This window comes from Manihot esculenta, chromosome 8 (genome assembly GCF_001659605.2).
Source record: "Manihot esculenta cultivar AM560-2 chromosome 8, M.esculenta_v8, whole genome shotgun sequence".
In the NCBI taxonomy this organism is placed as follows: Eukaryota; Viridiplantae; Streptophyta; class Magnoliopsida; order Malpighiales; family Euphorbiaceae; genus Manihot; species Manihot esculenta.
This window is the reverse complement of record NC_035168.2, coordinates 625,177-652,772: the sequence shown is the minus strand read 5'-3', so window position 1 is coordinate 652,772 and position 27,596 is coordinate 625,177. Positions and strand designations below refer to the sequence as shown.

The following is a 27,596-nucleotide window of genomic DNA, read 5'->3' as shown; positions in this document are numbered from 1 at the left end:
AATCATTATTAGATTTCAACTGTTTCAGTTAAAAAACAACAACGGAAGAAAGAGTTAAACTGTGACTTCTTTGATTGGCCTGTGAACAGGAAAGTAACCACAGAAGACAGGGCATAAGATCCCTTCCCTTCACCCAAAGAATGGGCGGTGACCTGATTTTAACTGATCACAGATAATGGAGTAGTGGGTCCCATTTCACTATTGAAGGAGAGAGAGATAGTGGGGTCTCACATAGCTAAAACCAGCTGCAGCCTGGTCTTCTTCATATTCCATAATCATTATTCTTTGCCCAAGATCTATATACTGCATACTACTCTTGTGCTTCTCTTTTATCTTCTTTTTGTTCTTTTTCTTCTCTCAGTAGCAGAAAAGAGAAAGAAACATAGATAGAGACCCGTCCCTGAGTTCATCGAATAAAGAAAGCTCGTTGAGATCTGGCTGGTATTTTCCTTCATTTTCCTCGAATTTATGGACCCCAACTACAAGATTTGCTTTTTCTTCTACTTTGTTTTATGTTTTTATATGTAGTTTCTTTCTCTGTTTCTTTTTTCTTTTGGGAATTAATGTCTTTGTTCAAGATGTGTGAATACAGCATTGCTTGGAATAGTTTGTTTGCCCGTGGCTTTTGTGTTTGTGTTTATTTGTTTGCTTGCTCAGAAAATGTAGGAATTAATATAAATGGAATTTTCTGGAGAATTTTCACTTAAAAAATTTCATTTATATGTGACCTGAGAATGGCAAAATCATTTGTAAGCGATGACTTGCCTAAGATTGGAAAATCGAAACTGCACCAATTCAACCATTTGGTTTACTTCTTAAATTCAGTTCCTTACCTTTCCTTTAGGTCCTTATGCCGGTTAAATTCTCTATATTTTTCTTAGATTTCCAGGAAATTGAGCATTGCCCATTTACTTCCCTCATCCTAGTGTTGCTTGTAGCATAGTTTGTATCACTGTTCATGCTTATTAAGAATGATGCTTATTTCATTTAGCTTATCTTTGAAACTTACTTGATCTATAAATTGAAGCCCAAGTTCCAAATTTGATGTATTGGTTTATTGCTTGAAAAGATTGAACTAGCAAATGATAAGAAGATGGGGAGGAAAGGAAAATGGTTTTCAAGTGTAAGGAAAGCTCTTACTCCTGAATCAAAGGAGAAGAAAGACAAGGTACTTAATTTTATTTTTCCAAATTTTCAGGAGTTTTTAGAATGTTGGATGTAATTTATTTTTTTTAATATATTCTAGTGTTGTTTATCTAGAAATCAAATGGATCAAAGAAGAAATGGTTTGGCAAGGAACAAGAAGTGGATTCTACTTCCACCCCTTTAGAAAACGTCAGAGCACTTTCACCTCCTCCTCCTGCGTCTCCTATTATTCCTCCTCAGCCAGAAGAGCTGAAAATAATTGAAGCAACAAATGATCAGAACAATCATGCCTATTCTGTTCCAGTTGCCACTGCTGTTGAGGCTGCAGCTGAACCTGCTCATCTTCCCGTTGAGGCCACAATGGAAGTTCAACCTGTAAAGGTTAATAAGTTTGCTGGAAAATTAAATGAAGAAGTGGCTGCAATTAAAATTCAAACAGCATTCAAAGGATACATGGTTTGTATTACATTGTAGTATCATTTAATATCTATTTATTATGTATCATGATATGTTGTGTGGGCACATGCACATTTCACTCATATAGAATTGCCATAATTCTTGACAGAAAGCAACCAAAACTATTGCTGGCTATGTCAAAGAATTTCTACGACTGAAAGATGTCTTGATCAGCTTTATGATCAAGCAGGTTCTAAGTCGTGATGATTGTTTTCCCCCTCTTCTATAGAAAATCTTTCTAGAAATATGCCATGTTAAATTCTACTATTGAAGCAATTCTTTTTTAGACACTGCCCCTCTTTTGTTGTCACTGAAAAATTAAGACTGCAATTGCCACATAGTTCACATGAAAAAGTTGACAGTTCCTTTTGTCTTTCAGAAGTTTTAAGTGTTAACATCTTCCCTTTATGACTAAAATCTGATACCTATAGTTGCTTGTGAATGCAGCTGGCTTCTTGTATAGCATTTTTTATCTGATAGTATCATAAATTATGACTTCATTTGTTCCAGTGAACAAGTCACAGAACAAATCTAACTTGCAAAAACACGAGAAATCCAATTTTTCTGTGAAGTCTGCTTCTCAAAACCTAATGTGAACTAATGTTGTTCTGGTTCTGTTATATGTAAATGGGCAGAAAATGAGAAGAAAGACAAGAAAAATGAATAAAGATATATTGGCATGAATTTTATGTTCTCTTTTCCCTCGTGTAAGACAATTATATCCTGACTTCTTATTGAATTACCAAGGTCAGAAGAAAGGAAAACACAGCAATTCTTCCAACTTGAGTGTTGTTTTTGTCCTCTGGTAATCTCGGCCACCGACATTCTAAACAATTTGTCATTGTTTGCCTTTGTGGGGAGCTGGTAATCTCGGGCACTGTCATTCTAAACAATTTGTGATTGTTTGCCTTTGTGGGGCGGGTGGAAGGACAGAGGAGAGAGAGGAGTATGAGGGAATATAAGTATGAACTTGGACATGTATTGTCATATTATTTTGGGTGATAAAGTGGACTTATGAAGTGAAATCCTGCATTTCTGAATTCTTAGGCAAGAAGGGCATTGCGAGCTTTAAGAGGACTGATGAGGCTCAAATCATTGATGCAAGGGCCTACTGTAAAACGGCAAGCCACATATACACTTCGATGCATGCAGACCCTAGCCAGAGTGCAGTCTCAAATTCACGCTAGAAGGGTCAGAATGTCAGAAGAGAACCAGGCTCTCCAGAGACAACTCCTACAGAAACATGCACAAGAGCTTGAGAAGTTGCGGGTCTGTTCTGTTTCCTTCTATTTTGAAGTTCCCTACCCAATTGAACCATTTATTATTATATGACTTATTCTCATTAATTTGCTGAACCATATTGTGTACAAACGAAATTAGAAAGGCAGGACTAATTGGAAATAAAACGCTACTGCTGTTTGGTATTTAAGCCACGTCCATTCTGCTGAGTATAGTTAATGGATTTGTAACAGATGGGAGAGGAATGGGATGACAGCCTGCAGTCGAAGGAACAGATTGAAGCTAACCTGTTAAACAAGTATGAGGCGGCTATGAGAAGGGAAAGAGCAATGGCTTATTCATACACTCATCAGGTGATCAATTTCTCAAATTATTTTAATCTGCCTGAGAGGATCAATAGCATCACATGATTGTTAACTTAGAAATGTCTGCAATAGTTTCTGCTTTGGCTCCTTAAGATCTGAAAAACTAGAATTAGATAAGCCAGCCAATTCAAGTAGCTTGATAAATTCATGCACGGGTCAATTACCTGCTTGGTCAAAGTTAGCTAGATGGTTGGCTGTAAAATAATTGCAGTATATAAGTTTGCTTTCTTAATATCATGATACCGTGAACTTGCATTATATGGTATGATTGAAATAAGGAAATGGCCTGTGCTCACTGTATGCTTGACAGACAGATATTTGGTCTACAAGTTTCTTGGAACTTACTTAGACCATATTCTAAGCCTAATATTGCTTGAAATCCCTTGGCAGCAAACCTGGAAGAACTCTTCAAGATCTGCAAATCCTATGTTTATGAACTCGGGCAATCCCACTTGGGGCTGGAGCTGGTTGGAACGATGGATGGCAGCCCATCCATGGGAGAGCCATAGCATGACTGAAAAAGAACTCAATAATGGCCACTCATCTGTAACAAATGCAACCCGCAGCATGAGCGGAGGCGAAATCAGCAAGTCTTATGCTCGCTACCAGCTCAATTCTGATAAGTTCTCACCCATAGAAAGTGAAAAGGCAAGACAAACCATGAGCCCACGATCCCCTTCAACTTCTTCCAAGCCAGCTTCTTCTACAGTAGCTAGAAAATTGAAGTCAGCAAGTCCAAGAAGCAGCTTTGGGGCTCCAGATGATGACTCCAGAAGCATGGTCAGTATGCAGTCAAATCGATATAGAAGGCACAGCATTGCTGGATCATCTGTGCGGGACGATGAGAGCCTTGGTAGCTCATCAACAGTCCCCAGCTACATGGTACCTACTGAATCTGCAAGAGCAAAGTCCAGGCTGCAAAGTCCGGTGGGAGCAGAAAAGAATGGTACAACAGAAAAAGGAACTTTGGTGGCAGTGAAGAAACGGCTTTCTTACCCACTTTCACCGGCCAGACCAGCGCGGCAGTCAGGTCCAAGAAAGGGAGAGGGCATCCCAAATTCAGAAAGTGTTGTGGCCACTTGAGAGGACGAGTGTGAAACAATTACAATTCTTTAAAGACGCAAGAAAGAGAGGAAAATGAGGGTCATTCAATTTCTGAATCCTATCCTGTTGTTGATAGTATTTATTCATTCCTGAGAAAGTGTTGTTTGGAAAAATTAGTCTCTTAGGTTGTTTTACAAGTTGCTATTTGTTCTTTTTCTTTTTTTTCTTAATACTTGCTCTAATTGGATCTTGATACTTATATTGTGAATTTATGACAAAATAATCTCCATATTGATTCCGAGCATTTTGCATTTGTCTCACCTGCTCAAGTTTCTTGATTGATTGAGTATATTATGTTACATATAGGAGGAGAAGGTATAATTTTCATGTATTATTTGCGGCCATAGGCAGTAACATTGTAACTTCTAACTGAGCAGTAAATGAACAAATTCCATTTATTGTTCACGAAGTACATGACTCGAGTGACGTGAGACTTGTAATACTTGTTCTCAGAAAGTCTCCATCTATTTCTACTTGGGCAGTAGAAGCAATCTTGCTGTATGAATGTATGTAATTGCCAAGATGCCTTCCCCATTCTCAAGGGCGATTCACCAATAGTTGCTGCAACAATATTAAAATTTTAAATTATTGAGTGAATTGTAATTCCTCCAGCCGTGAGATCCTACTTCCATACTAGCTGATTGACCTTTCGTGCACATGCCATGGTTTATGTCAAGAAGACCCATTTGCTTTCACCTCCCCAAGGACATTTTTTTTTTCTTTTAATGAGAGAGAGAGAGAGAGAGAGAGAGAGAGAGAGATTCTTTCTTCCACAGGCAGCCTTTGTCACCGTCAAACGCATTAGTCAAAGAATGTGCCTATTTTCAGAAAAAAATATTAACTGACAAGTCCCCTTGCCCAAGCACGCCATTCACAAACCCTTTGCAAGATCCAATCCTGAACAGTCATGCTTCGAAACTCCATCCTTCACTATGTTTTAAAAAATTAGTAAAGTGGCCATTGATCTCCTCAAGGAGGTGAAATCTCCATAAAATAAGAATCAAATGGCATTTACATGAAACTATGTAACCATTCAGTCGTATCTAAAAGGTTAATAGAGATTGAATCAAACAGCCTAATGATAATAAAGAAATGGAAAACCCTCGTAGAGAATTGCTGCCTCTTTGCTTTTAACTCTCTCAAAATGAGACTATCGTCCAAAAATTTTGAAACAAAATTATACCTCAGAATTTCACCTAGTGCTCCACAGAGATCAGGAGCAACCCGTAGCTGTGATATTTACATGGGAAAATGGCCAAAAAAAGGGACAGTAGTATATATCTGTAGTCACATATCTCCTGGAGAAGAATCAGTGGACGATGATACCTCTTCTATCTCTCCTTCAAATGGAGTTGCATTCATGTCCACTATCTCCTCAAGAGGACCTAGAGCATCTCCGAAAAGAGCGGAGAATATCTGCCTATGGCATTCATTACAGAAATAGAAAAAGGAAAAGTGGCCTTCATTTGGAAGCTTATGCAAGGTGACGCTAGGTAGAACCCGGCTTATGTAGTTGGTCATTGATGGTGGCGCTACTTTGTCATCTGTACCCTGCTCAGCATCAAAGGAAATCTCCATTAATTGAATAACAGAATAACAATAACTGTAGTAAGATTATAATGCTTACAAATTTAGGAGCATATTTAACCTGATTAGTTATTTCAAAATGACAATCCGAGATGGATTGGGTTTAAACAAATTTGTTCAAATATTTGAATATTTTCACAGTAGAAAACGTTTAGAACTAAAATGTTCAGCACTTGTAGGGTCGATTAGCACACATCAGTTAAGGCAGAGAGCATATGCGGAGTTCACATGGTTTAAAAGGAGAGGAAAATCTCATAGTCCTAAGACAGCAGATTCTAATAGAAGTTCACACTGATTAACCAAATCATAGCATCCTTCAGAATGATATGCAGCAATGAAACACAAAGCTGGCTAAATAAGGAAGAATGTCTGTGCAAACCTGCCATATGTGAATTGGGCCAAGAAATCCAGCCAATTCACATTCAGCCTGACTGTACATGGACCTAAGCCAAATGAGAATGCCTTTCCTCTGACACTTCTTCTGCACATGTAGATCTGCCAAGCTGAAACCCCAGTTCGACACCTGTAGTGCAGCTTCCTCAATGAATGGTTTTGTAGTCCTTTGGCGGATTGACTCCTCCACATCCCTATGCCAAAATTCTTCAAATGTTGGATCCTCAATCAGAAGTTGGTCCTGCATGTGTATCCATTTTTTCAGTTTTTTATTACACAAGTTTTTCACAGTAAATACACACTCATAATCAGTTGTTATTAAGGAAGGCTACCCAAACATGAAACAGATAAACTTTGAAATAATCTGAGATTTGGATAAACAAAATAACGATATCATATTTTTGCAAGCAAAATATCAGTTCTTTCTGGAAATATTGAAAGTCTTATTGGGAGATCATCATTAAAAGTGAAAAAACTTACAATTGAAGATGCAAATGAAGAAATTTGGACAGTTTTTCTTTTTCTTTTATTCAAAGTGCGAAGGACCAACCTTCCTTCCAAGTGACTGATACATCCACTTATCAATTTGACCATGAAAACCGGATAGGAAGGTTCGGCGATAAAAAGCAGCGAGAAATTTTGGAAATTTCCGAGCTAAGAAGTACATTAATTTCCTTTTCGATGACCATAGTTCCCATGTTCTTCTCATCTCTTCTTTTGTCATGCCCAGCTCATATGGATTAATCACTGGGGCAATAATGGCAGCACCTGCAAATTGAGTTAAGAAGATCACAGCAACTCCTTCTAATTCAGTGATTACCAGTCCCCAAAAATCATGACGAAAAGAATTATATGTACTTATTAATATGTATCAACTTTGGATCATGAGAAAAAATAAACATGTAAAATGAAGTCCACATTTTGTGGGGCCTGAGAATAACATCAGCACCATGCCAACAGTAAAAAATTATCTATAAAATAACAAATTTATAAAAATTTGCTCAAACAGAAAAAAGTGGTTAATGTACCAGCGATTCTATCAGGGATGTATCTGAGAGCAGCCCATGCATGTATGCTTCCACTTGAGTGACCCAGCACCCAAAATTTGTCATTTACACCAATAGCATTTGCTAGGTGGAGCATGTCCAGGGCCGATGAGTTTAGATTTCTGCTGGGATGAGGATCACTCTCCCCAAAACCAGGAAGGTCATATGTGACCAAGCGAACACCAAATTCTTCAAGTAGTGATGCTCTAACTCCAGGTATACCTTTGAAGAAAAAGTTATTTAAGAAATTATTAGCAAATGTATTTTGGCCAAAGTGGAGCTCCATGAATACTACCTTAGAGAAACAAATATCAGTAATTGCTTTATACCTGCAAGCCGAGAAGAGATAAAAGAATGAGGAACAATCATGGAAAATCTTGCTCTGCTGGCAGGGACACCATTTTCATGATAAGCCATGTGTCTACCATCTGGAAGCAGAATGTGATTTGCACTTGGAGGATGTACATGTACTTTCTTTACTGCTGGAACAGAGGCATCATCCATTGTATTTAAACTCAGAGCTGCATGTTGTCAAACATCAATTTACATCATCAGTCATATCTTTTTGTTTCTGGCACAAACATAAGCGATCATATCAGTGAACAGCAGAAGCAAGTTACCACTCTCCATTTCTGTTGAAAATGGTAATCTGAAGACTAACAGCCGGCAAGCTCCAATGATATAGTTACATTGACATTATTAAAATTTGAGTTAAATCTTCAAGCATACTTTATGGAAATGTAAGTTTACTTGGGATTTATATGCAGGGATTCATTAAAGTCATTGCCCAATTCAACTGAAGTGCCAGGGATTTAGATGCATCTATCACTCCCTTTTAGCTCTCTTGAAGCATAGATAACTCCATTACAAGGTCTAAGTCACTCACCTTTTTTATCAGATATATTATGATACTAATAGCCAAAACTTAGCAGCTTTTTCCTATTTCTTCAATCATAGCAATCCATCCTTGTGAAGTATTAAACTAATGAACTGCATAAGTAGCTAAAGTGGTATTCTAATAATAAATTCAGATACGTCTAAACCAAAAACAAATAAATTTAGACACTCATAAAAGTAAACTATGAAATCCATTTGAAAATATCAACTGCCTTGAAGGAATAACGGTTTTGATATGGAGAAATGATTATATACCAGCAAGCGCGAGTGTTAAAACAAAGAATATCACAGGCCAAGCGTGGGCGGGGTCGCGATCCTCAGGCAAGAACTCGTTCAAAATCTTGAATCGGTCAGAGACCTTAGCCATTGGCTTTCCAACATTTCTCACTATAAAGGAATCCTCAGTGATCAAACTCTGTTGCACAATGTCTTTGCACCCCTTCCCTAAATCCAGCAACATTTCCCCCCAAGATTTCAAAAACCCAGTCACCTGCTCCTTCAAACTCTCCGTTTTCCCTTCTTCCTCACCGTAGTCCCCAATGAATCCCGATTTCTTCAATGCCGGCACCGACAACCCAAGAGATTCCCCGGCGGCAGCAGAAGCAGCAGCGTATCTTATTCCAGTGTCCTCCACCAGACTCGCGAGCTCCTCCGTCCACGTGTTTCCTCCTCTCACCTCCTCCATTCTTGCTGAAACCAAGGTTCAGTCCACCTAGAAGCGTGAATTTCACGTTAGGATTGATTAGTCCAAAAGGGAAAACGCTACCAGACTATTGTTAAAACGAATCAAATTCTTCTTAAATGAAGAAAAAAGAGAGTCGGAAAAGCCAAAAGCATACGCCTTTGCTGCTTCAACCAGCTGACACAGAAACCGTTGGCTCTGACGAATGACGATAATCTGATCTATCCAATACCTTTACTTTATTTTTTTTATAATCTTTTCTCCGAATTGACTGCTTAACTAATCATTTCTCACTCTCCTCCGGGTTTTAGCTCCATAAGATCGACGGTAAAGATTTGTCCACGCAAGTCAACTTTTGTACACCGCCGTGGCCTTCACGGTGGTCTCAGTTTACTTCACCGGCTTGGTCGGTGGCGTGTCTGGTGGTTGCCACCGGCTACTACCGGTTGCAGTGTGAATGAGCAATGTGCGGTGGATGCATGTGCACGGGAATGTTCTTTCCTCACTATTATTTTTTTAAGGCGTAAACGAGAGAATTGAGTTGAATTTTAAAAGTTTAAATTTAGTTTATTAAAATTTTAAAAAATTTTTTAATATGAATTTGAGGTTTACTCGCTTTAACTTCCAACGATGATTAATAAATTTAAATTTATTTATTTAATAAATGAGTTTAAAAGAGTCCAACTCAAACAGTTAAATAGTTTAATTTATTTATATATATAATAAATTTTTATTTAAAATTAAAATTTTAAAATTAAAATAATTTTAATTAAATAAATATATTTATAAATTAATTTATAAATTTATAAAAATAAAATTTTAAATTATAATAACTGTCTAAATATATTTAAATTTAAAAATATAATTAAATTATATAAAATTAAATTTTAAAAAATTTAAATTTAACTTATAAAATTTTGAATTTATTACTTTTATAATAATAATTTTATTTTATTTGATAAAATGTTTATAAATTTATTTGCTAGTTTATTCATAAATTCAATAATAAATTAATTTTATAGTTTTATCGAGTTAAATATTATAAATTTAAACTACATTTATCAAACAAATTCAAAAATTAAATTTGAGTTTTGAGTAATTGTTGAACCATTTAATTTATTTACCCCTAATGTTTTTTAATGAGGTTTTGATGACATTCCACAAGAGAGTACGAGTCCCTTAGATCTAGTCCGTTGGTTGTTATTAATTTATCTTTTTATTCGGATCTGAGGGTTGTACTCTCAGTCCGTTACACCCAACTTTTTTTGATGGGGTTTTGATGACATTCTACAGGAGAGTACGAGTCCCTTAGATCTAGTCCGTTGGTTGTTATTAATATATCTTTTTATTCGGATCTGAGGGTTGTACTCTCAGTCCATTATACCGTAGGTAACGTCCTAACATTTTCTGTTGGTGTAATGATGCGTAGCAGCTTAGTTGGAGACTTCACTTAAGGATGATTTGGGCCGATTTTGGGCCTCAACCCATGGTTTACGTTTAAGATTTATGAACATATTGTTTTTAGTTTTGATTTTAATTTAAATCTTAATAATAATTTAATTTTTTATTTTTTAAAAAATATCCAATTTCATTACTTGCAATTTGCAATCCAATATTTGGTCTATTAGAAGTGTAATTGTGCATTTTAAAAGAAAAATCGATTGCTATCATTATTAATAAAATTTAATAATAATTAAAATTTATGGTTCTTCTGGTAAGAGTTGTAACTATTCCACTCTTACACTGTAATAAAAAGAAATACTCTGATCATTTAATGCTTTCTCCAACATCTCATTTTGGTAGGCTAGTGAAAATGATTTGAGGTTCTACTCATTCTAAAGATAATTTTTTTTAAAAAAAAATCAATTTCTTTTAAGGTCACTCTGTTTTATAGGGAAAGAAGTCTTGCAGAGGGCTTTGGCAAATATGCAAACCACTCGGACTCTTTCCTTTTTTTGTTTTTTTTCCCCAATGAGTAAATATGAGCCACGATAAAAGTAGAGTTATCACATAGCTTTAGTGGGTTGATGGGTGTTGAAGGAAAATAATAAACATCACAAGGCCACTAAATCATTGAATGTTGCTTTCATTCTAAACAAAGCAACCAACTTTGAACATATTTTTTACTTTTATATTTTGATGATATATATGATCTTTGGATTAATCCTCAAAAAGGTAATTATGATTGTGATACACACATGTCAAGTCTTTGAATCATTGGGCCCCTAAAAAAGAATATTTTTCAATCTCCATTTGATCATATTTAAGCATTCTTAGAGCATCACAAAGAGCATTTATAAAATGATGAAGTGCACAATATTATAGGTGGGATACAAATGGCCTAAGTATCATTTCATGTGACAGGCAATACTTTCTTGTGGGTGACAATACAAATTGGCCTAGTTTTGGGGGTCCCTGATGTTGATTTTTCATGCCCTTACCAGGAAGGCAGAGCACATGTGTATACATGGAACAAATATGACCCACACTAATTAATTAATTGGACATTTATCATTTCATTTTTATTTTATAAGAAAACTAAAAATTTATTAAAATATATTAAAAATATTTTTAACCGCTTGATAAATTAGCTATTACCCACAAAATGGTCATTTCATTTACCATTACATTTTTCTGAAGATTGATTGTCTGGTATGGGAAAATTTTGAGGATTGTCTCTACTATTTTCAATTAGAAAAGCCAGTAACTCTCTCCCTTTCTTGTAAATTTTATATATTTTAATATAAATTTGATTATAATGCTAATATAAGGTTTAGGCTCCACTTGTTAGTGTTGCATGAGTAGACAACTGAAGGAAACTAAGAAACCAAACCAAACTGTGGTAGTGTTTAACTTGTAAGCAAATGACAACCCATTGTTTTGGATGAATTTGAACTCTAGAAAGTGTGATTTGTTTTGATAAATGGGACTGTTGGTGGACAAAGTTAATGATTCTTGTCATTTGGCTTTGATTACAAGGGTACTTCTCTTTCCATAATCAAATCCTTTGGGAAGAATCGTTTTGTCATTTCTTCTTCAAATTGTTAAAAAAAAAACATTGTTGGAGCGTTCTTGTTTCTTGGTAGATTTTTTTTTTCTGTTCTTGGCAGCTTCTACTTGAAATTTCAAATATTATTCCTCCGGGAATTTTTCTTTTAAATTTTGTACTAAAATAGGGGCAAAATTGCATTGGAGATGACATTAATATATTGGATTTTCGTTGTCGTTGATGCTGATGGCTATGCATTTGAAAATGGAAAATATAAATTATATAATATAAATAAGGTGGTGGCCCAATATATTAGTATCTCTGCAATCTCCATGACTCCATATATGAACAGTAGCTTTTTGCTTACTATTGCTTTTCTTTTATAATTTTTCCCACTGACAAGTAACAGAGACAAGAGACAAACTAAGAGGGAAGAGACTCGGGAAGTGAGCAAAGAAGAAGCTGAAGAAACTAGAAAGCAGCTGTTATCACTTGCCACCACTACCAGTGCCAGCCATAAGACCCTGTTTGGATGAGCTAAACTAGGGTTTTCTAGGACTTTGAAACTCTTTTCTCTCACATGTTTAGATAAAAAAATTTTTGCTACCATAACCAGCTCTGCCAAAACTAACGCCTTTTCTAGGCAGTGACATATTCTGGTAAGGAACTCAGATTTTGTTTTGCTGCTGCTTACTGTTTAACAATGGAGTTTCTTACCCCACTTGTTTCCTCTTCTAGGCTTTTCTTCTTCTTCTTCTTCTTCTTCTTCTTTGATGTTACAATGTTGGATGCTTGGTGGAATAACTTGAGATTTTTAATGGGTTTTAGAGCTTTTTTTGTCTTGCTTCTTTTGAGTTCATTTTCCCAAAGAGATGTCTTTTTCATGGTGGACTCTCGTTTCTACATGAGACTGTGGAATCTGGGTTGGTATGCAGAGAAGAAAATGTACACTCTTTAGGTTTTGAAAATTTCTTAGAAGACGACCAAAGCTTTCTCTTTTTTTTTTTTTTTTTTTTCCTTTTCTTGGTTGCTCCGTCAAGTGTTAGATTTAGAAGTGGGAAAGCACTTTTGAAAACGAATTATTTGCTTAACTTGGATCTCTGTCTCTACTCTCTCTGCTTTAGATCATTTTTAGGTTGGCTTCTTTTAGATCACTTTTCTTTAGATCTAAGTGTTAACCACGCAGATATATTAACATGCGGTGTCAAGTCAAGGTCTGGAGAACTTCATTTTGTTGCCTATTCTTGATATTTGTGGCTGAATAAGGCTTAATGCTTCTGAGTTTCTGAAGGCCTACTCAGTTCAAGCGCAGAAAATCTGTGCTTTAAGGATGCTTCTTCTTCTTTAATGAGTTTTACTTTGGGTTGCTAGATTATGGGTCAGATTCTTTTTATAAAAATGTGGACTTGCAAAATTTGAAGAAGGCCTTTCTAATATTGCCTTTAGTTTATAGAGATAGAAAGTCTCTATTTTGTTTTTCTTTATTTGCTATTTTGTTGTTATGTAATATCTCTAGATTTTATTTTGTGAGTTGGGTGGGTAGGCATGCGCACACATTAAGACACAGAAACTCTTTTTTTAAAAAAAAAAAAAAGGAAAAAAAAATCAAGAACACATTCAAAGCAATTTGTTTTTTGTTGTTATTACCATTTATCTTAAATGGAAGTAAAGCATAACACAAGTATAGGAGTAAGAAGAAAGGGAGAAAAGGGAAATTATTTAAATGAGTTATGTGAAGATTTTTAATTAAATTTTTTTATTGCAATTTTTTTTTCTCTCTTTAATTCATATGTCTTGTGGTTCTGGTTGGTGGTAGTGGTGTTAGTTTCTGAGGAGTTTCTTTGAAGGGATTGTATTGTTTGTTTGTTTGTTTGCTGGCTTGTTTGTTAGGGTCTGTACACCAATTAGAGGTGGCTGCCCTTTGGAGTTAGAGAATTTTTTCTCCTTTACATTCATATATAATATTCTGTTTTTTATTTTCTTTCTCACTGAAATACTTCTCTGAACCATTGCAGGCTTTGTGGGTCAGGTAGGAGTTTCAAGAAGAAGACTTGTAATTTGCTTTTCAACTCCATCTACTCGGGAAGAGAGAAGATATAATGCAGACTCCAAAAGCAAGGCAAGATTTTCATTGCTAAGCATCTTTACAGAACTTTTTATGTTCTTTTCCTCATAATAACTTCTCCTATTGCTGTTTGCTTAACTGAATGTTAGTTTAGCTTTCCATTTTCCATTCAATGATAGATCACTTGCCCATTTGCACTTTGTTTTATTTACAAATAATGTGTGCTAGAAAATCATGCCCACTTAGTTTTCAATCTTTGGATTTACAAACAATGTGTGCTAATAAATTATTTATGCCCATCAAGTTCCTACTTCTTTGCAGCAGTTTTTTTTTGCTTTTTTCTTTTTTTTTTTCTTCTATTTATTCACTTCCCTTCTTAAATGTATTTATTAATGGTTGAAGAATAATTATTTTGGCAAGCAAAGGCGGATTGCAGAAACCAATTTGATTGATAGGAGTTGATGGACAAACTAGTTTCTATAGGGAATTGATCAAGTTATAACATAATATCTATTTATATGAAGCATTGCCATGGTTATAGAAAGTAAATCAATTAATCAAATAGTGTTGTGGTTTACAGTTGGTGGACTCTTGTTAAAGGTTTTAAAAAGGGAAAAAGTACAAAAAAAGACTGTGGTTTTAACGGTTTTTTACTTCGGGGTTTATAGTTCAATTTTGTGTCAAATTAGTACCTGATGATATGAGTTTCACATTAGCACAGAGCTTAGAAATTGCCGTTGTTTGCTAATTTCACGAGTTACTACTTTGACGCAAAATTGAATCATAGGTCCTGATCCTAAAGTAAACCACAGATCCTTAAAGTGAAAAATAGATAAAATTACAAGGTACTTTTTTGTAACTTTCCTTTTAAAAATGAGCGTACTTGTGTAAGACACTTCTCAGTTCGTATATCTACAACTTTTGTGGAGCACTACTTTAAGGTGTTGCTTAATGTTTAGAATAACTCATCCGAGTTATATTTCATTTTGGAAATGGACGTGAATGTGCCATTATAAAATCAAAATTGTTTTTATCAATACATCAATTGATATATCTGTCCCAACTTATAGATATTCTTCCCCCAACCCCCACCTCCCAATGTTCCGTCTTTAAAACTCAACTTCTGCAGCAATAATTAGGAATGTATTGGCTAGTATCTGAAAAGTTGCTAAAAAGAGAAAAGATAGTGTTACTTAGAGTAGAAATCACTTGTATTTCAAAGCTGGTCATGCATCAATATCTGTGTGGTGGGTGAATCTTGAATCTGAACATATTTAACCATATACAAGAGGTGGCAGGTATTGAAATTGTACTACTTAGAATGTCCTGATATATTAATGCTTCATGCAATACTAGTAATTCTGAAACAAAATGTTAAACTAAAACTAGTGGTGTTGCTTCTTTGTATGCCTCAATGTTTATTTAGCTTCAATTGCTCGAAAGAGGTACTTTCTTTTTCTTTAAAATTTTAATCTATGTCTCATGATTCTGATTGTCATTCCACTGGCTTTGAGAGCAGAGCTGGCTCCTCAGAAGTGCCTCAAAGAAAATCTCCTTCAACACCACGGACTGCACGCCAACTGAAGATTCCAGGATCGGGTTCTGACTCTCTCTCCCCAAATCCAGCAAGTAAGACTCCAAAAGAAAAAAGTCCTAAAGTGCCTGAACGGAGATCTCCTCGAAGTCCAGCAACTGAGGTAGGCATTTTATTACTTGTAACAAAGAGTAGCTCATATTGAAAGAAGTTGCCCCTGGATAGCATTTGGTGCGGTGAGCAGCAGCCTCATAGACTAGATGATTGTCATATGTTACTGTGATGAATGCATATATCTTCACAATTCATGGTGGCTTACTATTTTAAAATGTATTACAATTTATCATTGATGTTTTACTTTTTTGTTCACTTGGTTTTTATCTCCTGTTTGTTTCGCGAGCTATAGAAAAAGCGCCCAAGCAGAGTATCTGAATTAGAGTCACAGCTTGTTCAACTCCAAGAGGATCTGAAGAAGGCAAAGGATCAACTCAACACGTCTGAGACATGGAAAAGGCGAGCACAGCAGGATGCTGAAGACACCAAGAATCAGCTCTTAGCCATGTCAGCTAAACTTGAGGAATCCCAACAGCAGCTTATGGAACTTTCTAATTCTGAGGATGTTCGGGTTCAAGAGCTCCGTAAAATCTCTCATGATCGGGATAAAGCTTGGGAGTCTGAACTTGAGGCTGTCCAGAAGCAGCACTCCATTGATTCAGCAGCATTGGCTTCTGCCATGAATGAAATCCAGAAACTGAAATGTCAGCTGGAAATGGTAGCAGAGTCTGAAGCTGCAAAAACAAAACATGCAGAGTCGGCACATGCCGAGTTACAGGGCTTGAGAATGGAACTAACTGAAACTCTCTCCCTTGTTGAAAAACTGAAACTAGATCTTAGTGATTGCAGAGAGTCAGAAGCTCAAGCCCTAGAACTGGTTAGTAAAACTCAAAAGCAATTGGAAACAGCAAAGGCAACTGTAACCATGCTGCGGTCAGATGGCATCAAAGCCATGGAGGCCTACAATTCCTTATCCTTAGAGCTTGAGCAATCAAAAGCTCAAGTAAGGTCATTGGAGGAACATGTTAGCAAACTCCAGTCAGATCTGGCTAATAGCGTTGGCAAAATTTTGTTGAATCCTACAGGAGATGTTGAGCAAGCAGGGGAAAGTGGAGAAAATGAGGAAAGCAACCAACTCAAAGAAGAGCTGAACTCGTTGAAATTTGAAGTGGGTCAATTGAGATCTGCATTAGAGGCATCTGAGAGAAGGTACCAGGAAGAATATATTCAGAGCACATTGCAGATTAGAAGTGCTTATGAACAAGTTGAAAAAGTGAAATTAGAATCAGGGAAAAGAGAGGCCGAATTGGAAGCTGGATTGGAGAAGGCTAAGAGTAATATTGAAGAGTTGAGGGCCAACCTGATGGACAAAGAAACTGAACTGCAGAGTGTTTCAGAGGAGAATGAACGGTTGCATGTGAAGATCGAGAAGAATCAGCCAAATGAAAGAGAATCTGAACTTGCAGTGGAGATGAAAAAGTTACAGCTTGATTTGGCAGAATTGAAAGCTAGCTTGTTGGATAAGGAGGCCCAATTGCAGATTGTAACCGAGCAAAATGAAATGCTCAAGATGGAAGTCAAGAAGGGGGAATTGGACAGGAGTAAAGTCCACGATGAAGCCATTGCTTTAGCAGAAACTGCAAAGGCTGCAGAGCAAGAGGCTTTGATGAAACTCGGTCATCTAACAGAGGAAGCAGATAAGAGTAGCAAAAGAGCTGCAAGAGTGATTGAACAGCTGGATGCAGCCCAGGCAGCAAACGCAGAAATGGAAGCAGAGTTGAGGAGATTAAAGGTGCAGTCAGACCAGTGGAGGAAGGCAGCTGAGGTAGCTGCTGCTATGATTTCAGCAGGGAACAACAATGGAAAAATTGTAGAAACAGGCTCACTTGAAAACAACTACAACACTATCGCTGGTACTATGGATTCGCCTTACTCGGAAGACATGGATGACGACTCTCCAAAGAAGAAAAATGGGAACATGTTGAAGAAAATTGGGGTTTTGTGGAAGAAGGGTCAAAAGTAGACAGTATCAGTACCTGGCAGGTTGCTTTCCATCTTACATCTGTAATTTCGTCGGTCTCAGCATTAATTTTCTGTTATTTTTACTGTTCTTGTTCTTATTCCTTGCAGGTTGTTGGTCCTTTATGGAACCTGAATTTCAATTGGATAAAAATTCAAGGACTAAGCTCTTTCAGAAACTACTGTATAGTTATATGGAAGCCAGTGAACTTCGGAATATGCATTGTATTGCATTCTTTCTCCTAGAGATGTTATTGGTTGCAGTACAAAGTAGTTGATGTTTTTGTGCTATTAAGACAGTGGATGGGATTATGTATTAATTTGAGACAAGTGATAAAAGAAGAATGGAAGAACAGTTTATTCTATTGTCCAGTGTGATTCTGAAATATCTTTTTTCATATTTTACTGAGCTAATGCATTATTGCTGCTAATACAGCCTTTTAAATTTTTTAACTCTGTTAAAGGTTCGCCCTTTAAAGGATTATTGTAAAAGTGAAAAATCAAGGATCTCATTTATGTTCCTTTTTTTCTCTTCCCCATCATGATTGCTAACTGCCACTGACTTTCAATTATGCAAGTCTGCTTCTGCTTCTGGTCTCTGCAATCCTCTGCAGCTCACGTTTCTGTATCATCTCCATCTCCTCTCAGTTCCTTCTTCCCATTAGCCCCCCTGTGGTTGCAACTTGGAAGGTGAGAATTTGAAGCCATGGCATTTGCAGGAACAACCCAGAAGTGCATGGCATGAGACAAGACTCTGTGTCTTGTGGATGAGTTAACAGTCGTCTACCATAAGGCTACTTCCGATGCTATCACTGCAGAGTTTCATTACCAGTCCGTCCTTTTTCCCCCGAGTAAAAGGATTTTCTCAAGACGAAAACCTCACGAGCTTATCAGATGTTTTTCCTGATTCATGTCGCAAGTTCTACAGCTATTCAACGTTCAAATGCAAAACCCTGCACATATCAACGCATCAGATTTAAATATAAGTCAATTCTAGAATCAAAGTAGACATTACAAGTATAGGTGCTCCTAGTTGTAAAATTCAGTGAACTTGTTTCTAGGATTCCAAAAGATACTGAATTTTTTTTTTTAAAGTAATTTACAATATAGTAACTAATATTTAACAAAATTTACAATTTAATCTCTGTTATAATATTATTTTAATGAAAATAATTCAGGTCTAAATTACTCTTAAAAAAATAAGAATTAAATTGTGAGTTTTGATAACTTTCAAAAACTACATCATAAATTACCCATTTTCTATAAAATTTAAGAATTATTTAATTTTTTTTAAAAGTTAATTTCCTTTCATTGATCCACTTTGCCTATCCCCTATATTATTTTATTATTATTGAAAACAAAGATATTTATCTCCTCCAATAAAGGTGAGAGAATTGACATTTGTATTGCTGAAAACATTTTACATGAAAATTATTTTTCCTATTAAAGTTTATTTAATTTGTTCTTAATATAATTTGTAGTTATAATAATCACGTAAGTAATTTATATTATAATTTACTCTAAAAATTAATAAAAATTATACTTTTTAATACATATTGAGAAATTAATAAATAAACTATTATTTATAAAAATATTTTATAATTTAAATAAATAATAATAATAATAATACCAACGGGAGTGTATATATTGAGCCCAAAAGAAAACAAGCAGCACAAGCCCAAATCTTTTTGGGACCAACCCCTTTTAACATCTCTTCATATGCACAGAGCATCCGCGCCTTTCTCCGGGTTAGGGTTTTGCCGATCTGCTGCGCCTGCTCCTCTTCATCCCTTAGCTCAAAAGGCACTCGTCACCGTCGAGGAAACTTGTCTCTGCAAACATGGGGTACGATCCCCCTCTTTCATTTTCACTCTTGTTTTAGGTGCCTTTTGATGTAATGATTCTAACTCTAGATCTTCTGGTTCCCAAGAATGCTTGAAGATGTTAGAAATCTAGGAAAACTTCAAGCTTCGTTTTTTTTTTTTTGTGTTTTTCTTTAATTCTTCTGTGAATGAGTTCCAAAATGGAAATCAATTGGCCGTTATAAAGAATGTTTGAAATTAAGAGATGCAGATATTCTTGTAAATTGGCATTTGATACGTAGTTCTGGTTCAGTTCATTTTGCTTTCTAGTTGAATGAATTTGTATGTTGCACGTTAGTAGTTATGATCCTAGAGTTGATTTGTTTAAGATAATGAGGTGGCTATGTATTGAGTTTAAATTTTATCTTTGTGGTGGCCGATTATTTCTTGGGTATAAAGCTTAGTGATGTTCAGTGTTATGCCACCAAATGCCTATTATAAGCAACAGCCTATTAGTTTAGTTTAATGGACCCCATCAGTTTATGAAAGAAAAATAATTAATTTTTAAACTACTATTGGATTACTTTTTGAAGTTTGTAAACTACAGTTAGGGACTTCCATCTAATTATAGGTTTCAATGATTGTGTCTCTAGGCTTTTTGTTCGGGGTTAAGGTGACCTCTTCTATAAGGGCAAGTGGTATTTTGTACTGGAGAGGAGCAATTGAGTTCTTGTAGCATGGTAGGAAATTGATTGAACAAGTTTTTCTGCATTATTAAATTGAATCCTGATTTATGTAGCAAACTTGTAGCATGACTTTGATGCTTGTCTCTGGCACTTCAGTGGTGTGGACTGCATTTATTTTTCTGTGTTCCAACATAGTTTTGACTTCAAAAGATCTATATGTGCTCATTTGTTTCCACTATTGTCTTGCAGGAAGACACGCGGTATGGGAGCTGCCCGCAAATTGAAGTCCCACCGAAGAAGGCAAAGGTGGGCTGACAAGGCTTACAAGAAGTCCCACCTTGGCAATGAATGGAAGAAGCCATTTGCTGGTTCTTCCCATGCCAAAGGCATTGTTCTTGAGAAGATGTAAGGCTTCACTATGCCATTGGTTGGTTTATTCTGCTTTTTTCTTCCTTGTATAGAACATTATATTCTAAGTTGTGCTAATGGCTGTCTAAGTGCAGAGGTATTGAGGCCAAGCAGCCAAACTCTGCCATCAGAAAATGTGCTAGAGTTCAACTGATTAAAAACGGGAAGAAGATTGCTGCTTTTGTTCCAAATGATGGTTGCTTAAACTATATTGAGGAAAATGTGAGTATCCTTTTTGTTGAAGCAGTTTCAATTTCGTGATTTCCCTTTATTCTCCTAAATTTCTACAATTTGTGTTTGAAGGATGAGGTTTTGATTGCTGGATTTGGACGTAAGGGTCATGCTGTTGGAGATATTCCTGGAGTTAGATTTAAGGTCGTGAAGGTCTCGGGTGTATCCCTTCTGGCGCTGTTCAAGGAGAAGAAGGAGAAACCAAGATCTTAAATCTGCAATGAAGTGTTAATTTCTTTTTTCAACAGTTTAGTGCTAATTCTTTAAAGAATTGGAAGTCTTATCTCTGTTTTCCTGTGGATCTGTTGAACAAATTTTGATCGTTCTAATTATCGTATTGAATATCTCTGGATTCAATTTTTGTCCGATATATTATATTGCATCTCTAGTTTTACGTGTAAGCTAAAATTGCGTATTTAGTCTAGTTTCCCATTTTGTGCTGAAATTGCACGATTTAGCTCTTAGCATTGCTTCTTTGACTGGTAGCGGAAGAATTATGCACTATAAAATATTAGAAGCCTCTCAAGTATCTTCGTCAGTTGCATTTTGTTCTTTTTTTTTTTTTTTTATTTCTCTCGTGTGTGCGCGTGTATGCATCAGTTCGTATCAATACAGTACTAGCAATTGGCAGAATGAGCATTGTGCACAAAATAAAAGTCTGCTACTACAATTAAATCTCTGAATTCCTAAGTTTTTTAGGTTCTCACAGAATGTACATTCACATAACTTTCGCTTGGAGTCTTACAATATAAACAGCTTCTACTCTAACCGATTCTCTGTCCAAGGACAAAACTACCTCCACGTCATTAGAAGATTAAGGCAGTTCTCATAGGCAATCAGAACTCCATATTCAATGATTAGAAATGATCTAAGATTAAATATTCTATTGAAATGCAAGAGTACAATGAAGTCTACGAGAGCTACTATAGAATTTAGATACCTTACAAAAACCATCTATAGTTGATCTGTCTCCACCTTTACCGCTTTAGTACGGGTGAGAGCAGAAGCAAGCATTAACTTCACTAATTCCTCTTGGGCACTGGAGTTCACTTCTCTGCTTTCATTAACATGACGAAGAGAACAGCCAAGAACAGGTTTTTGCTGGCTCTCTATGAATATCCACAACTCCAATTTGTGAAGCCAGATCATCAACTTGATCTTCAAGAGAAATTTCTTTTTCATTGGTGTTGGCAAGCGAACCCAAAATTTTATTTTGACCATATGTAGCACTTTTACCCATTTTCTGTGACAAAGTAATGTTTTCAGCCTCAGATACTGATCTTGAGCTGCATGCAACACCAAGTCCTCCAAGGATAGGGAAAACCTCTTCATCTTTTACAGAGCCTTTATTCTCATTATATGGGCTCGTTTTGTTCTTGTGTAAGTTATCATTCTTTTCCGCATAATCAATATCTGGATTTTTTATTGCTATGTCACAATATCTTGGGGCAATTTTCTCAGCCTTCAATTTATCTTGCCCACCAGTTCCAGGAGAGATTCTATTCTGCACTTTCAGAGGCACGACAGGATAGTGTTTTCCATTTCTTGAAGCATTGGTGACCTTTGATGCTGTACTTGGTGACTGAAGAGGTAAAGGAGATTTAGGTTTGCTCTCTGAGGCAGTTCGCGGAGCACGCTCTTTGGTGCCCCGAACTGCCAATGCAGTTTTAGCAGGTTGAAGCTTTCCAAACTTTGCTTGGTTTGACCGACCACTAGGGCTAACATTTTCCACCCAATATCTAGACGAGCCACCACGTAGAGCTGGATGTGATTCGGTATTTTCAGTGGAAGTGCGCACTGTTGATCTCACCTGAATAATGTGAAAACTATAAAGATTTGATATGCCAAGAAAAAAAAAACGTAAGCCAAAAAAGAAGATAATGAACAAGGAAGGTGCTTTTGCCGACATAGATTTCAATGGAACATCGGTGCATAAAGCAGACATTCCATAATGAGATATTTCACCTTTTTTTAAACCTTGAAACTACATTGGCAAAACCACTTTCTCATGCACAATACTAATAAGTCACAAAAAAGAAACCAAAACCGACCCCATCAAAGAAGCCAATCTTTGGTGATGGCATCCGAAGCCCTGATGGTATGATAGAATCTGACCAAACAACTGCACCACTTCCTGTTGCAACTCTCTTTCCGTGCTCACTTGGCAGTCCAATGGCCTGGGTACCAAGTCCAACTGAGCATCTGTCACTAGACTGGTTTTGAGAATGCAAAACTTGGAGAGCATCACCATTGTCATAAGCATCTTTACAAGAGCTAGTGTTAAGGCTAGATTTTGAACTGTTAATTCTTTTATTAAGTGTAGAGGTTGGTGACATCGATCCCAAAGACCATTCACTGATAGAACTAGCAGGTGATATGCTAGCAGAGAGCTTGGCCTTGGTCACGGACTTCAAATGAGGTGAGATATGTGACCTCATGGACTGATTCTTACTTCTTGATGTAATTCTCAACGTGGATTTGGCAGTTGAAACAGTAGAAGAATGATTGGCAGTTTTGGAATCAATTTTTCTTTTCATACTATTCAAAGAACATCTACTGCTACTGTCAGAAGTTAGGCTTCCCAAACTATCAACGGAGGAAGAAGTTGTTAACTCTGATGCAGATGCCACTGAAGATCGTAAAGAGGATTTGGAAGAAAATGTGGGCTTGGGGACTGTATTTCGTGAACCACCCGTTGTAGGAAGTTTAGCTCCTCTAACTGCCACTGGTAAATACAGTCAAACACATTTTGCATGTATTGAAAGAATGAATATCAATAGAAAGTTTAAATTACCAGTCAAAGTTTTTGGTGTATGTAAATGACTATCCTTTTCCACTTTGACATTGTTGGCTATTCTGGTTGCTGTTGATAAAATGGGGCTAACTCGGCCAACTATCTTGGCTGGCTTAGGAAGAAAAGAAGTTGACTCTCCATTCGTAAAACCAGACTGCACGGAAGTAGACCAGTCAAATCATAAATGGAACCAGATTCCACTTCATGTTTTAACCAATCATTTTGTCTTTACTTGCACATTATGCAAAGGGAGAAACACACAATGTTAGAATACATGCAGCCTGTAGATGATTGTCTTACCATCTATAGGAGCTTAATCTTAGGATTAATTATAGGAAAATAATTGTAGACTATTTCCATACAAAGGGACTTGTATTTTGTGTTTAATTATACAAAAATAATTCTAGATGATTTCCATACAAAGGGACTTGCAATCTGTATATATATATATGCTCTTACTCAGTGATCAATATATACAGAAAATCATTTCTATTCCTTGGTGTTTTTGCAAAATAACACGACTTGGTTAAATTTTCATGAATCCTGGTGGTTGAGATTTGAGAATGACATCAGGTGTTAGATCCAGACAAGGACTGGTTTTGGTTAGAACAAACAGTTCCTAGCCCTTGGAATAATTGAATCAGCCTGAGCAGTGCAGCTGGTTCAGACTGGTTCCAGATCAAAGGTGGTTCTGTTTTTGATGGTTTTGATTCCGGCTGGGCTCTAGCTTGATTTGGTAAAATATGGTTCTGATTCTTGTTTAGTAAGAAATAAATTTTTAATCAACATTATTGGAAAAATAATCAATTACTCTGACTTATAATTGAACAATACATTGATTTTTATTTATGTGTAATCTTTTTAAATAACTTAATTTTTATTGACAATACATTTGTTACAACAAAGAGTAAAAATAAGCTTGATGGAAATTTAAAAGAAAATGTATAAGTTGAAGAGGAAGAAGACTTGAACTCAATTATTTGATTCTTAAGCTGCCTACATATCCCCATGTAGTAGAGAAATCAAAGTTATCGTAATTTACTTATCCTAAAAAAAAAAAAATATATATATATATATTGTATGCAAGCTTTTTTTCTGTTAATGAAGGTTTTATTAATTTTAATTTTTCTAACAAAAATTTAGATAAAGCTTAAAGCAAATGGTACCATTACAGGTAAGTGAAAGAAAACCATGAGGTGCCAGGTGCCACGTGGCCCCTCCTGATTGGCACTTTATGTTTCAACCAACTAGGAGTTCCCATATATACTGTCCATGGAACATGTGGCACCTTTTGGTTGTGTTCTAAGTTAGACTGGAACCAACTATTTGTCCAGTTCTGGTTCAAGGGGGAAGGTCCATAACCGGCTCTTAACAAGCAGTTCTAGTCTAGTTTATGAACCTAAATTGTTTGATCAGTCCACTTCCAAGTTTGACCCAAGCAAGTTCACAGTTCAAACAGGATCGTGGCCAAGTCTATGAGGAGTAACATTCTTGTTCCCTTTTTAATAGATATTATCTATTTCCAGTTAAAACTTATATAATTCACGTGGAGATTATTTTCATGCAATGACAATATAACATTATTTGGTACATGCCTTTGAAGCTTGTGGAATAGGAGAGACCTCGTTTGCCAGTTTCCCTGATCCAACATTTGGCTTCCTGGGAGCTGCTTTAGTCTTTAACTGAAGTTCATAACACAATAGATTATCATTTAAAATAATGAAACTTTAGGACTGTTAACCAATTAACTTACCTTATTTTGAGCAACAATGTCCACTTTCTCTGAAGCTGAAAGGAAAAGCCTGTTAGTTTAAAAGTAATCAAACCAAAAAGACATGTGCAATGTACATCAATCAAAATATCCAACCAAAACCAAAATCTATAGGGTAACCAACAAACAGAGTTGCCCATCTTCTTGTCTTATAATTCAGAAATTCATCACAGCATAAAAACAAAGGAAGCCCATCCTGAAGAGAGTGATAATTGAACACCACACGACAAACACAACTTCAGATTTTAAATCGTCCTTTTCAACCTGTCCTACACGGTTAATCACTGTGGTTTTTCTGGCAGTAATACTGGGAGATAAAAGACTGCACTTGGTTGCTTTGTGAAAAAAAAAATGCAATTCTCGTTGTGATCAATTCTACTAGTGCTTGGAGGGCTGGCAATGGGGCAAAGAGGTGATATAGATATAATGCAATACTTTCTACTGTCCTATTTCAAATATAATATAAAAGGGACACTCACGATTGCTAAATTGGCCTTCATTTACTCCAGACCCTGCTTTACCATGTGAAACTGCTTTATTGGATCCTTTGCAAGATTTCTGGATTGAAGCTCTTATATCTCCAAACAACTCATCCTCGAGAGTTCCTAAAGTCGAATTATCAGTTGCAAATGTAGATATTGAATCAGTAGATATCTGTATGTCCTCCTGAATTCCAGGCAATATGTGATTTTTTCCTCCTTTCTCATTTCCTCCTATAATAGAAGATAACTCCTCTGGTTCCAAAACACCTAGTTACAAATAAAATGCATCTCTAACTAAATGATTATATTAATTTTGAGGAAAGATATAGAAATCCAACATATCAAATATGCACAAAAAAAAGTACCAGCACTGGTGAAGAAAGCACTGTCCCAGGCTAAACTTTTGCGCAAATTGTACTTTTCATTTTTTCTTGCCTTTTCTTGTTCTGCTGATTCAAATGGTTCAACGGCTGGTTTATCTCCTCCAAAAGAGTCTTCAAGAGCATGCACACCCACCATTTGAACAGTTCTGTGCCGTGTCTGATCATCTGCACATACCATGATGCCAGATTATGCAAAAGGAACCTTTTTTTTCCCCCTTTTGATTTCAACACGTAAAATTGAAACAAAAGCACAAAGCTGAAAAATTAAGCTTTAATGTAACGCAACACGTAAGATTAAGCTTTTACATTGTGATGCCAGATTATGCAAAAGGACTTTTTTTTTCCTTTGCACCGCGTAAAATTGAGACAAAAGCACAAACTGAAGCTGAAAAATTAAGCTTCAAAATAACCCAACCCCCAAAATCCGCAAAGAGTACATACTGATTTCCATTTCTCAGCAAAAGGAGCCCACGTTTTTATCTACCGCAAGATTCAAAGATGATCAATGTGGGATATTGAAACCGTAACATTGCACAGCACTTTATAGACAGAAATTTACAAGCATAAGTTTATTTTTGTTATATAAAAGCTATGTTACCATTTTTCTCACGTAACCCACTAAAATACTCAACATATATTCCTAAATAAGGATAAATTAACAAAAAATTACTGTCAGTTTCCCTTGCCATCCTAAATTCCATGGATAACAATGAACTCAACTTCAAATATACAATCTTTTTCTCAGCTCAACTTTTCATTTATTTCTGCCAGTTATCGATCAATTTCCCGACTCTGAAGTGATAATTTAGTTTCAAAATTACATACTCAGAATAACCTAATAATAGACAACATTTCTTTTACTAAAAGAGAACAAATAATACAATCAACAATATATATCAGCTACACATCAAACGAATTCTTTTTTTCTTTTTAAAAAAGGAAAAAAAGGTTACGGAGCTCAACTGCAGAAGTAGATGCGAAATTAAGATCATAAATCCCAACAATGACGTGACAAATCAAGAAAAAAAAAAAAAAAAAAGAAGAGAAGCATTGCAAACAAGAAAAACCTGAAAAGGGGGGAAGTTGATCTCGAAAAGGAGAATTGTAGAGGCAGTCGTCCTCGAAGCAGACATCAATGAGACTTAGTATTTTGTCTTCCAGACCAAAATTCTCCTCGGGTTCACTCATTGTATAGATCGATTAATGAAGTTAAAGTTGAATTGGTAAGGTAATTATTGATTCAAGTTAGAGAAATCTAAAGGGACTGGAGGTGGAACAAGTGGTTTTCCGTCTGGCGGATAGGGGGGTGAGGGGAGAAATTCGGTTTTTGAATTTTTGAGATCGGCGGTTCGGAACTGAGATCAAGCATACAGATAATCCCATAAATTGGTTCTTTAATTTTAGTAATTTTTTTTATATCATAATAATTAAATTATAATTTTATCTTAAAATAATAAATACAA

At 36.0% G+C, this 27,596-nt stretch overlaps 5 protein-coding genes across 7 annotated transcripts; 3 read left to right on the top strand and 2 right to left on the bottom strand.

Annotated features, from left to right (window-relative positions):
- Positions 1–106: 106 nt before the first annotated feature.
- Positions 107–4,554, top strand: LOC110620782 (protein IQ-DOMAIN 2). Its single transcript, XM_021764644.2, has 6 exons — positions 107–441; positions 1,070–1,168; positions 1,261–1,602; positions 2,650–2,871; positions 3,075–3,194; positions 3,597–4,554. Exons 2-6 carry the CDS (start codon positions 1,094–1,096, stop codon positions 4,287–4,289), a joined length of 1,452 nt encoding a protein of 483 aa, XP_021620336.1. The 5' UTR covers positions 107–441; positions 1,070–1,093; the 3' UTR covers positions 4,290–4,554.
- Positions 4,555–5,416: 862 nt separating this feature from the next.
- On the bottom strand, positions 5,417–9,410 carry LOC110620781. The gene is made up of 7 exons (XM_021764643.2): positions 9,073–9,410; positions 8,489–8,945; positions 7,666–7,857; positions 7,319–7,558; positions 6,841–7,058; positions 6,277–6,531; positions 5,417–5,861 (listed from the first exon to the last, which is right to left on the bottom strand). Exons 2-7 carry the CDS (start codon positions 8,916–8,918, stop codon positions 5,598–5,600), a joined length of 1,599 nt encoding a protein of 532 aa, XP_021620335.1. The 5' UTR covers positions 8,919–8,945; positions 9,073–9,410; the 3' UTR covers positions 5,417–5,597.
- A 2,816-nt stretch (positions 9,411–12,226) lies between these two features.
- Positions 12,227–17,941, top strand: LOC110621228 (interactor of constitutive active ROPs 2, chloroplastic). The gene is made up of 5 exons (XM_021765421.2): positions 12,227–12,563; positions 13,920–14,023; positions 15,489–15,666; positions 15,910–17,600; positions 17,688–17,941. The coding sequence occupies exons 2-4, from the start codon at positions 14,004–14,006 to the stop codon at positions 17,578–17,580; spliced, it is 1,869 nt and encodes a 622-aa protein (XP_021621113.1). The 5' UTR covers positions 12,227–12,563; positions 13,920–14,003; the 3' UTR covers positions 17,581–17,600; positions 17,688–17,941.
- A 1,309-nt stretch (positions 17,942–19,250) lies between these two features.
- Positions 19,251–21,060, top strand: LOC110621052 (40S ribosomal protein S23). Its single transcript, XM_021765078.2, has 4 exons — positions 19,251–19,421; positions 20,314–20,469; positions 20,568–20,694; positions 20,776–21,060. The coding sequence occupies exons 1-4, from the start codon at positions 19,417–19,419 to the stop codon at positions 20,914–20,916; spliced, it is 429 nt and encodes a 142-aa protein (XP_021620770.1). The 5' UTR covers positions 19,251–19,416; the 3' UTR covers positions 20,917–21,060.
- A 285-nt stretch (positions 21,061–21,345) lies between these two features.
- Positions 21,346–27,507, bottom strand: LOC110621050. 3 transcript variants are annotated; one of them, XM_021765075.2, is made up of 8 exons: positions 27,201–27,507; positions 26,116–26,298; positions 25,748–26,017; positions 25,251–25,285; positions 25,093–25,179; positions 23,498–23,651; positions 22,755–23,428; positions 21,346–22,513 (listed from the first exon to the last, which is right to left on the bottom strand). In XM_021765075.2, the coding sequence occupies exons 1-8, from the start codon at positions 27,319–27,321 to the stop codon at positions 21,767–21,769; spliced, it is 2,271 nt and encodes a 756-aa protein (XP_021620767.1). In that variant the 5' UTR covers positions 27,322–27,507; the 3' UTR covers positions 21,346–21,766. The 3 variants fall into 3 exon arrangements, with proteins under 3 accessions (XP_021620767.1, XP_021620768.1, XP_021620769.1); XM_021765076.2 differs by having other exon boundaries at positions 22,755–23,422; XM_021765077.2 differs by having other exon boundaries at positions 25,120–25,179.
- Between the last annotated feature and the right edge of the window lie 89 nt (positions 27,508–27,596).

Bases quoted from the DNA above. Each gene is read 5' to 3' on its own strand.
- LOC110620782 (XM_021764644.2), top strand. From the start codon at position 1,094: ATGGGGAGGAAAGGAAAATGGTTTTCAAGTGTAAGGAAAGCTCTTACT. The intron at 2,872-3,074 runs GTCTGTTCTGTT...GATTTGTAACAG, and splicing joins AAGAGCTTGAGAAGTTGCGG to ATGGGAGAGGAATGGGATGA. The intron at 3,195-3,596 runs GTGATCAATTTC...ATCCCTTGGCAG, and splicing joins CTTATTCATACACTCATCAG to CAAACCTGGAAGAACTCTTC.
- LOC110620781 (XM_021764643.2), bottom strand. From the start codon at position 8,918: ATGGAGGAGGTGAGAGGAGGAAACACGTGGACGGAGGAGCTCGCGAGT. The intron at 7,858-8,488 runs GTATATAATCAT...GACAACATGCAG, and splicing joins TTTAACACTCGCGCTTGCTG to CTCTGAGTTTAAATACAATG. The intron at 6,532-6,840 runs GTTGGTCCTTCG...ATACACATGCAG, and splicing joins ATCAGTCACTTGGAAGGAAG to GACCAACTTCTGATTGAGGA.
- LOC110621228 (XM_021765421.2), top strand. From the start codon at position 14,004: ATGCAGACTCCAAAAGCAAG. The intron at 14,024-15,488 runs GCAAGATTTTCA...CTTTGAGAGCAG, and splicing joins ATGCAGACTCCAAAAGCAAG to AGCTGGCTCCTCAGAAGTGC. The intron at 15,667-15,909 runs GTAGGCATTTTA...CGCGAGCTATAG, and splicing joins CTCGAAGTCCAGCAACTGAG to AAAAAGCGCCCAAGCAGAGT.
- LOC110621052 (XM_021765078.2), top strand. The intron at 20,470-20,567 runs GTAAGGCTTCAC...GTCTAAGTGCAG, and splicing joins GGCATTGTTCTTGAGAAGAT to AGGTATTGAGGCCAAGCAGC. The intron at 20,695-20,775 runs GTGAGTATCCTT...TTGTGTTTGAAG, and splicing joins TAAACTATATTGAGGAAAAT to GATGAGGTTTTGATTGCTGG.
- LOC110621050 (XM_021765075.2), bottom strand. From the start codon at position 27,321: ATGAGTGAACCCGAGGAGAATTTTGGTCTGGAAGACAAAATACTAAGT. The intron at 23,652-25,092 runs GCATGTACCAAA...ACTTCCGTGCAG, and splicing joins CTATTCCACAAGCTTCAAAG to TCTGGTTTTACGAATGGAGA. The intron at 23,429-23,497 runs GTAATTTAAACT...TGTATTTACCAG, and splicing joins TACACCAAAAACTTTGACTG to TGGCAGTTAGAGGAGCTAAA.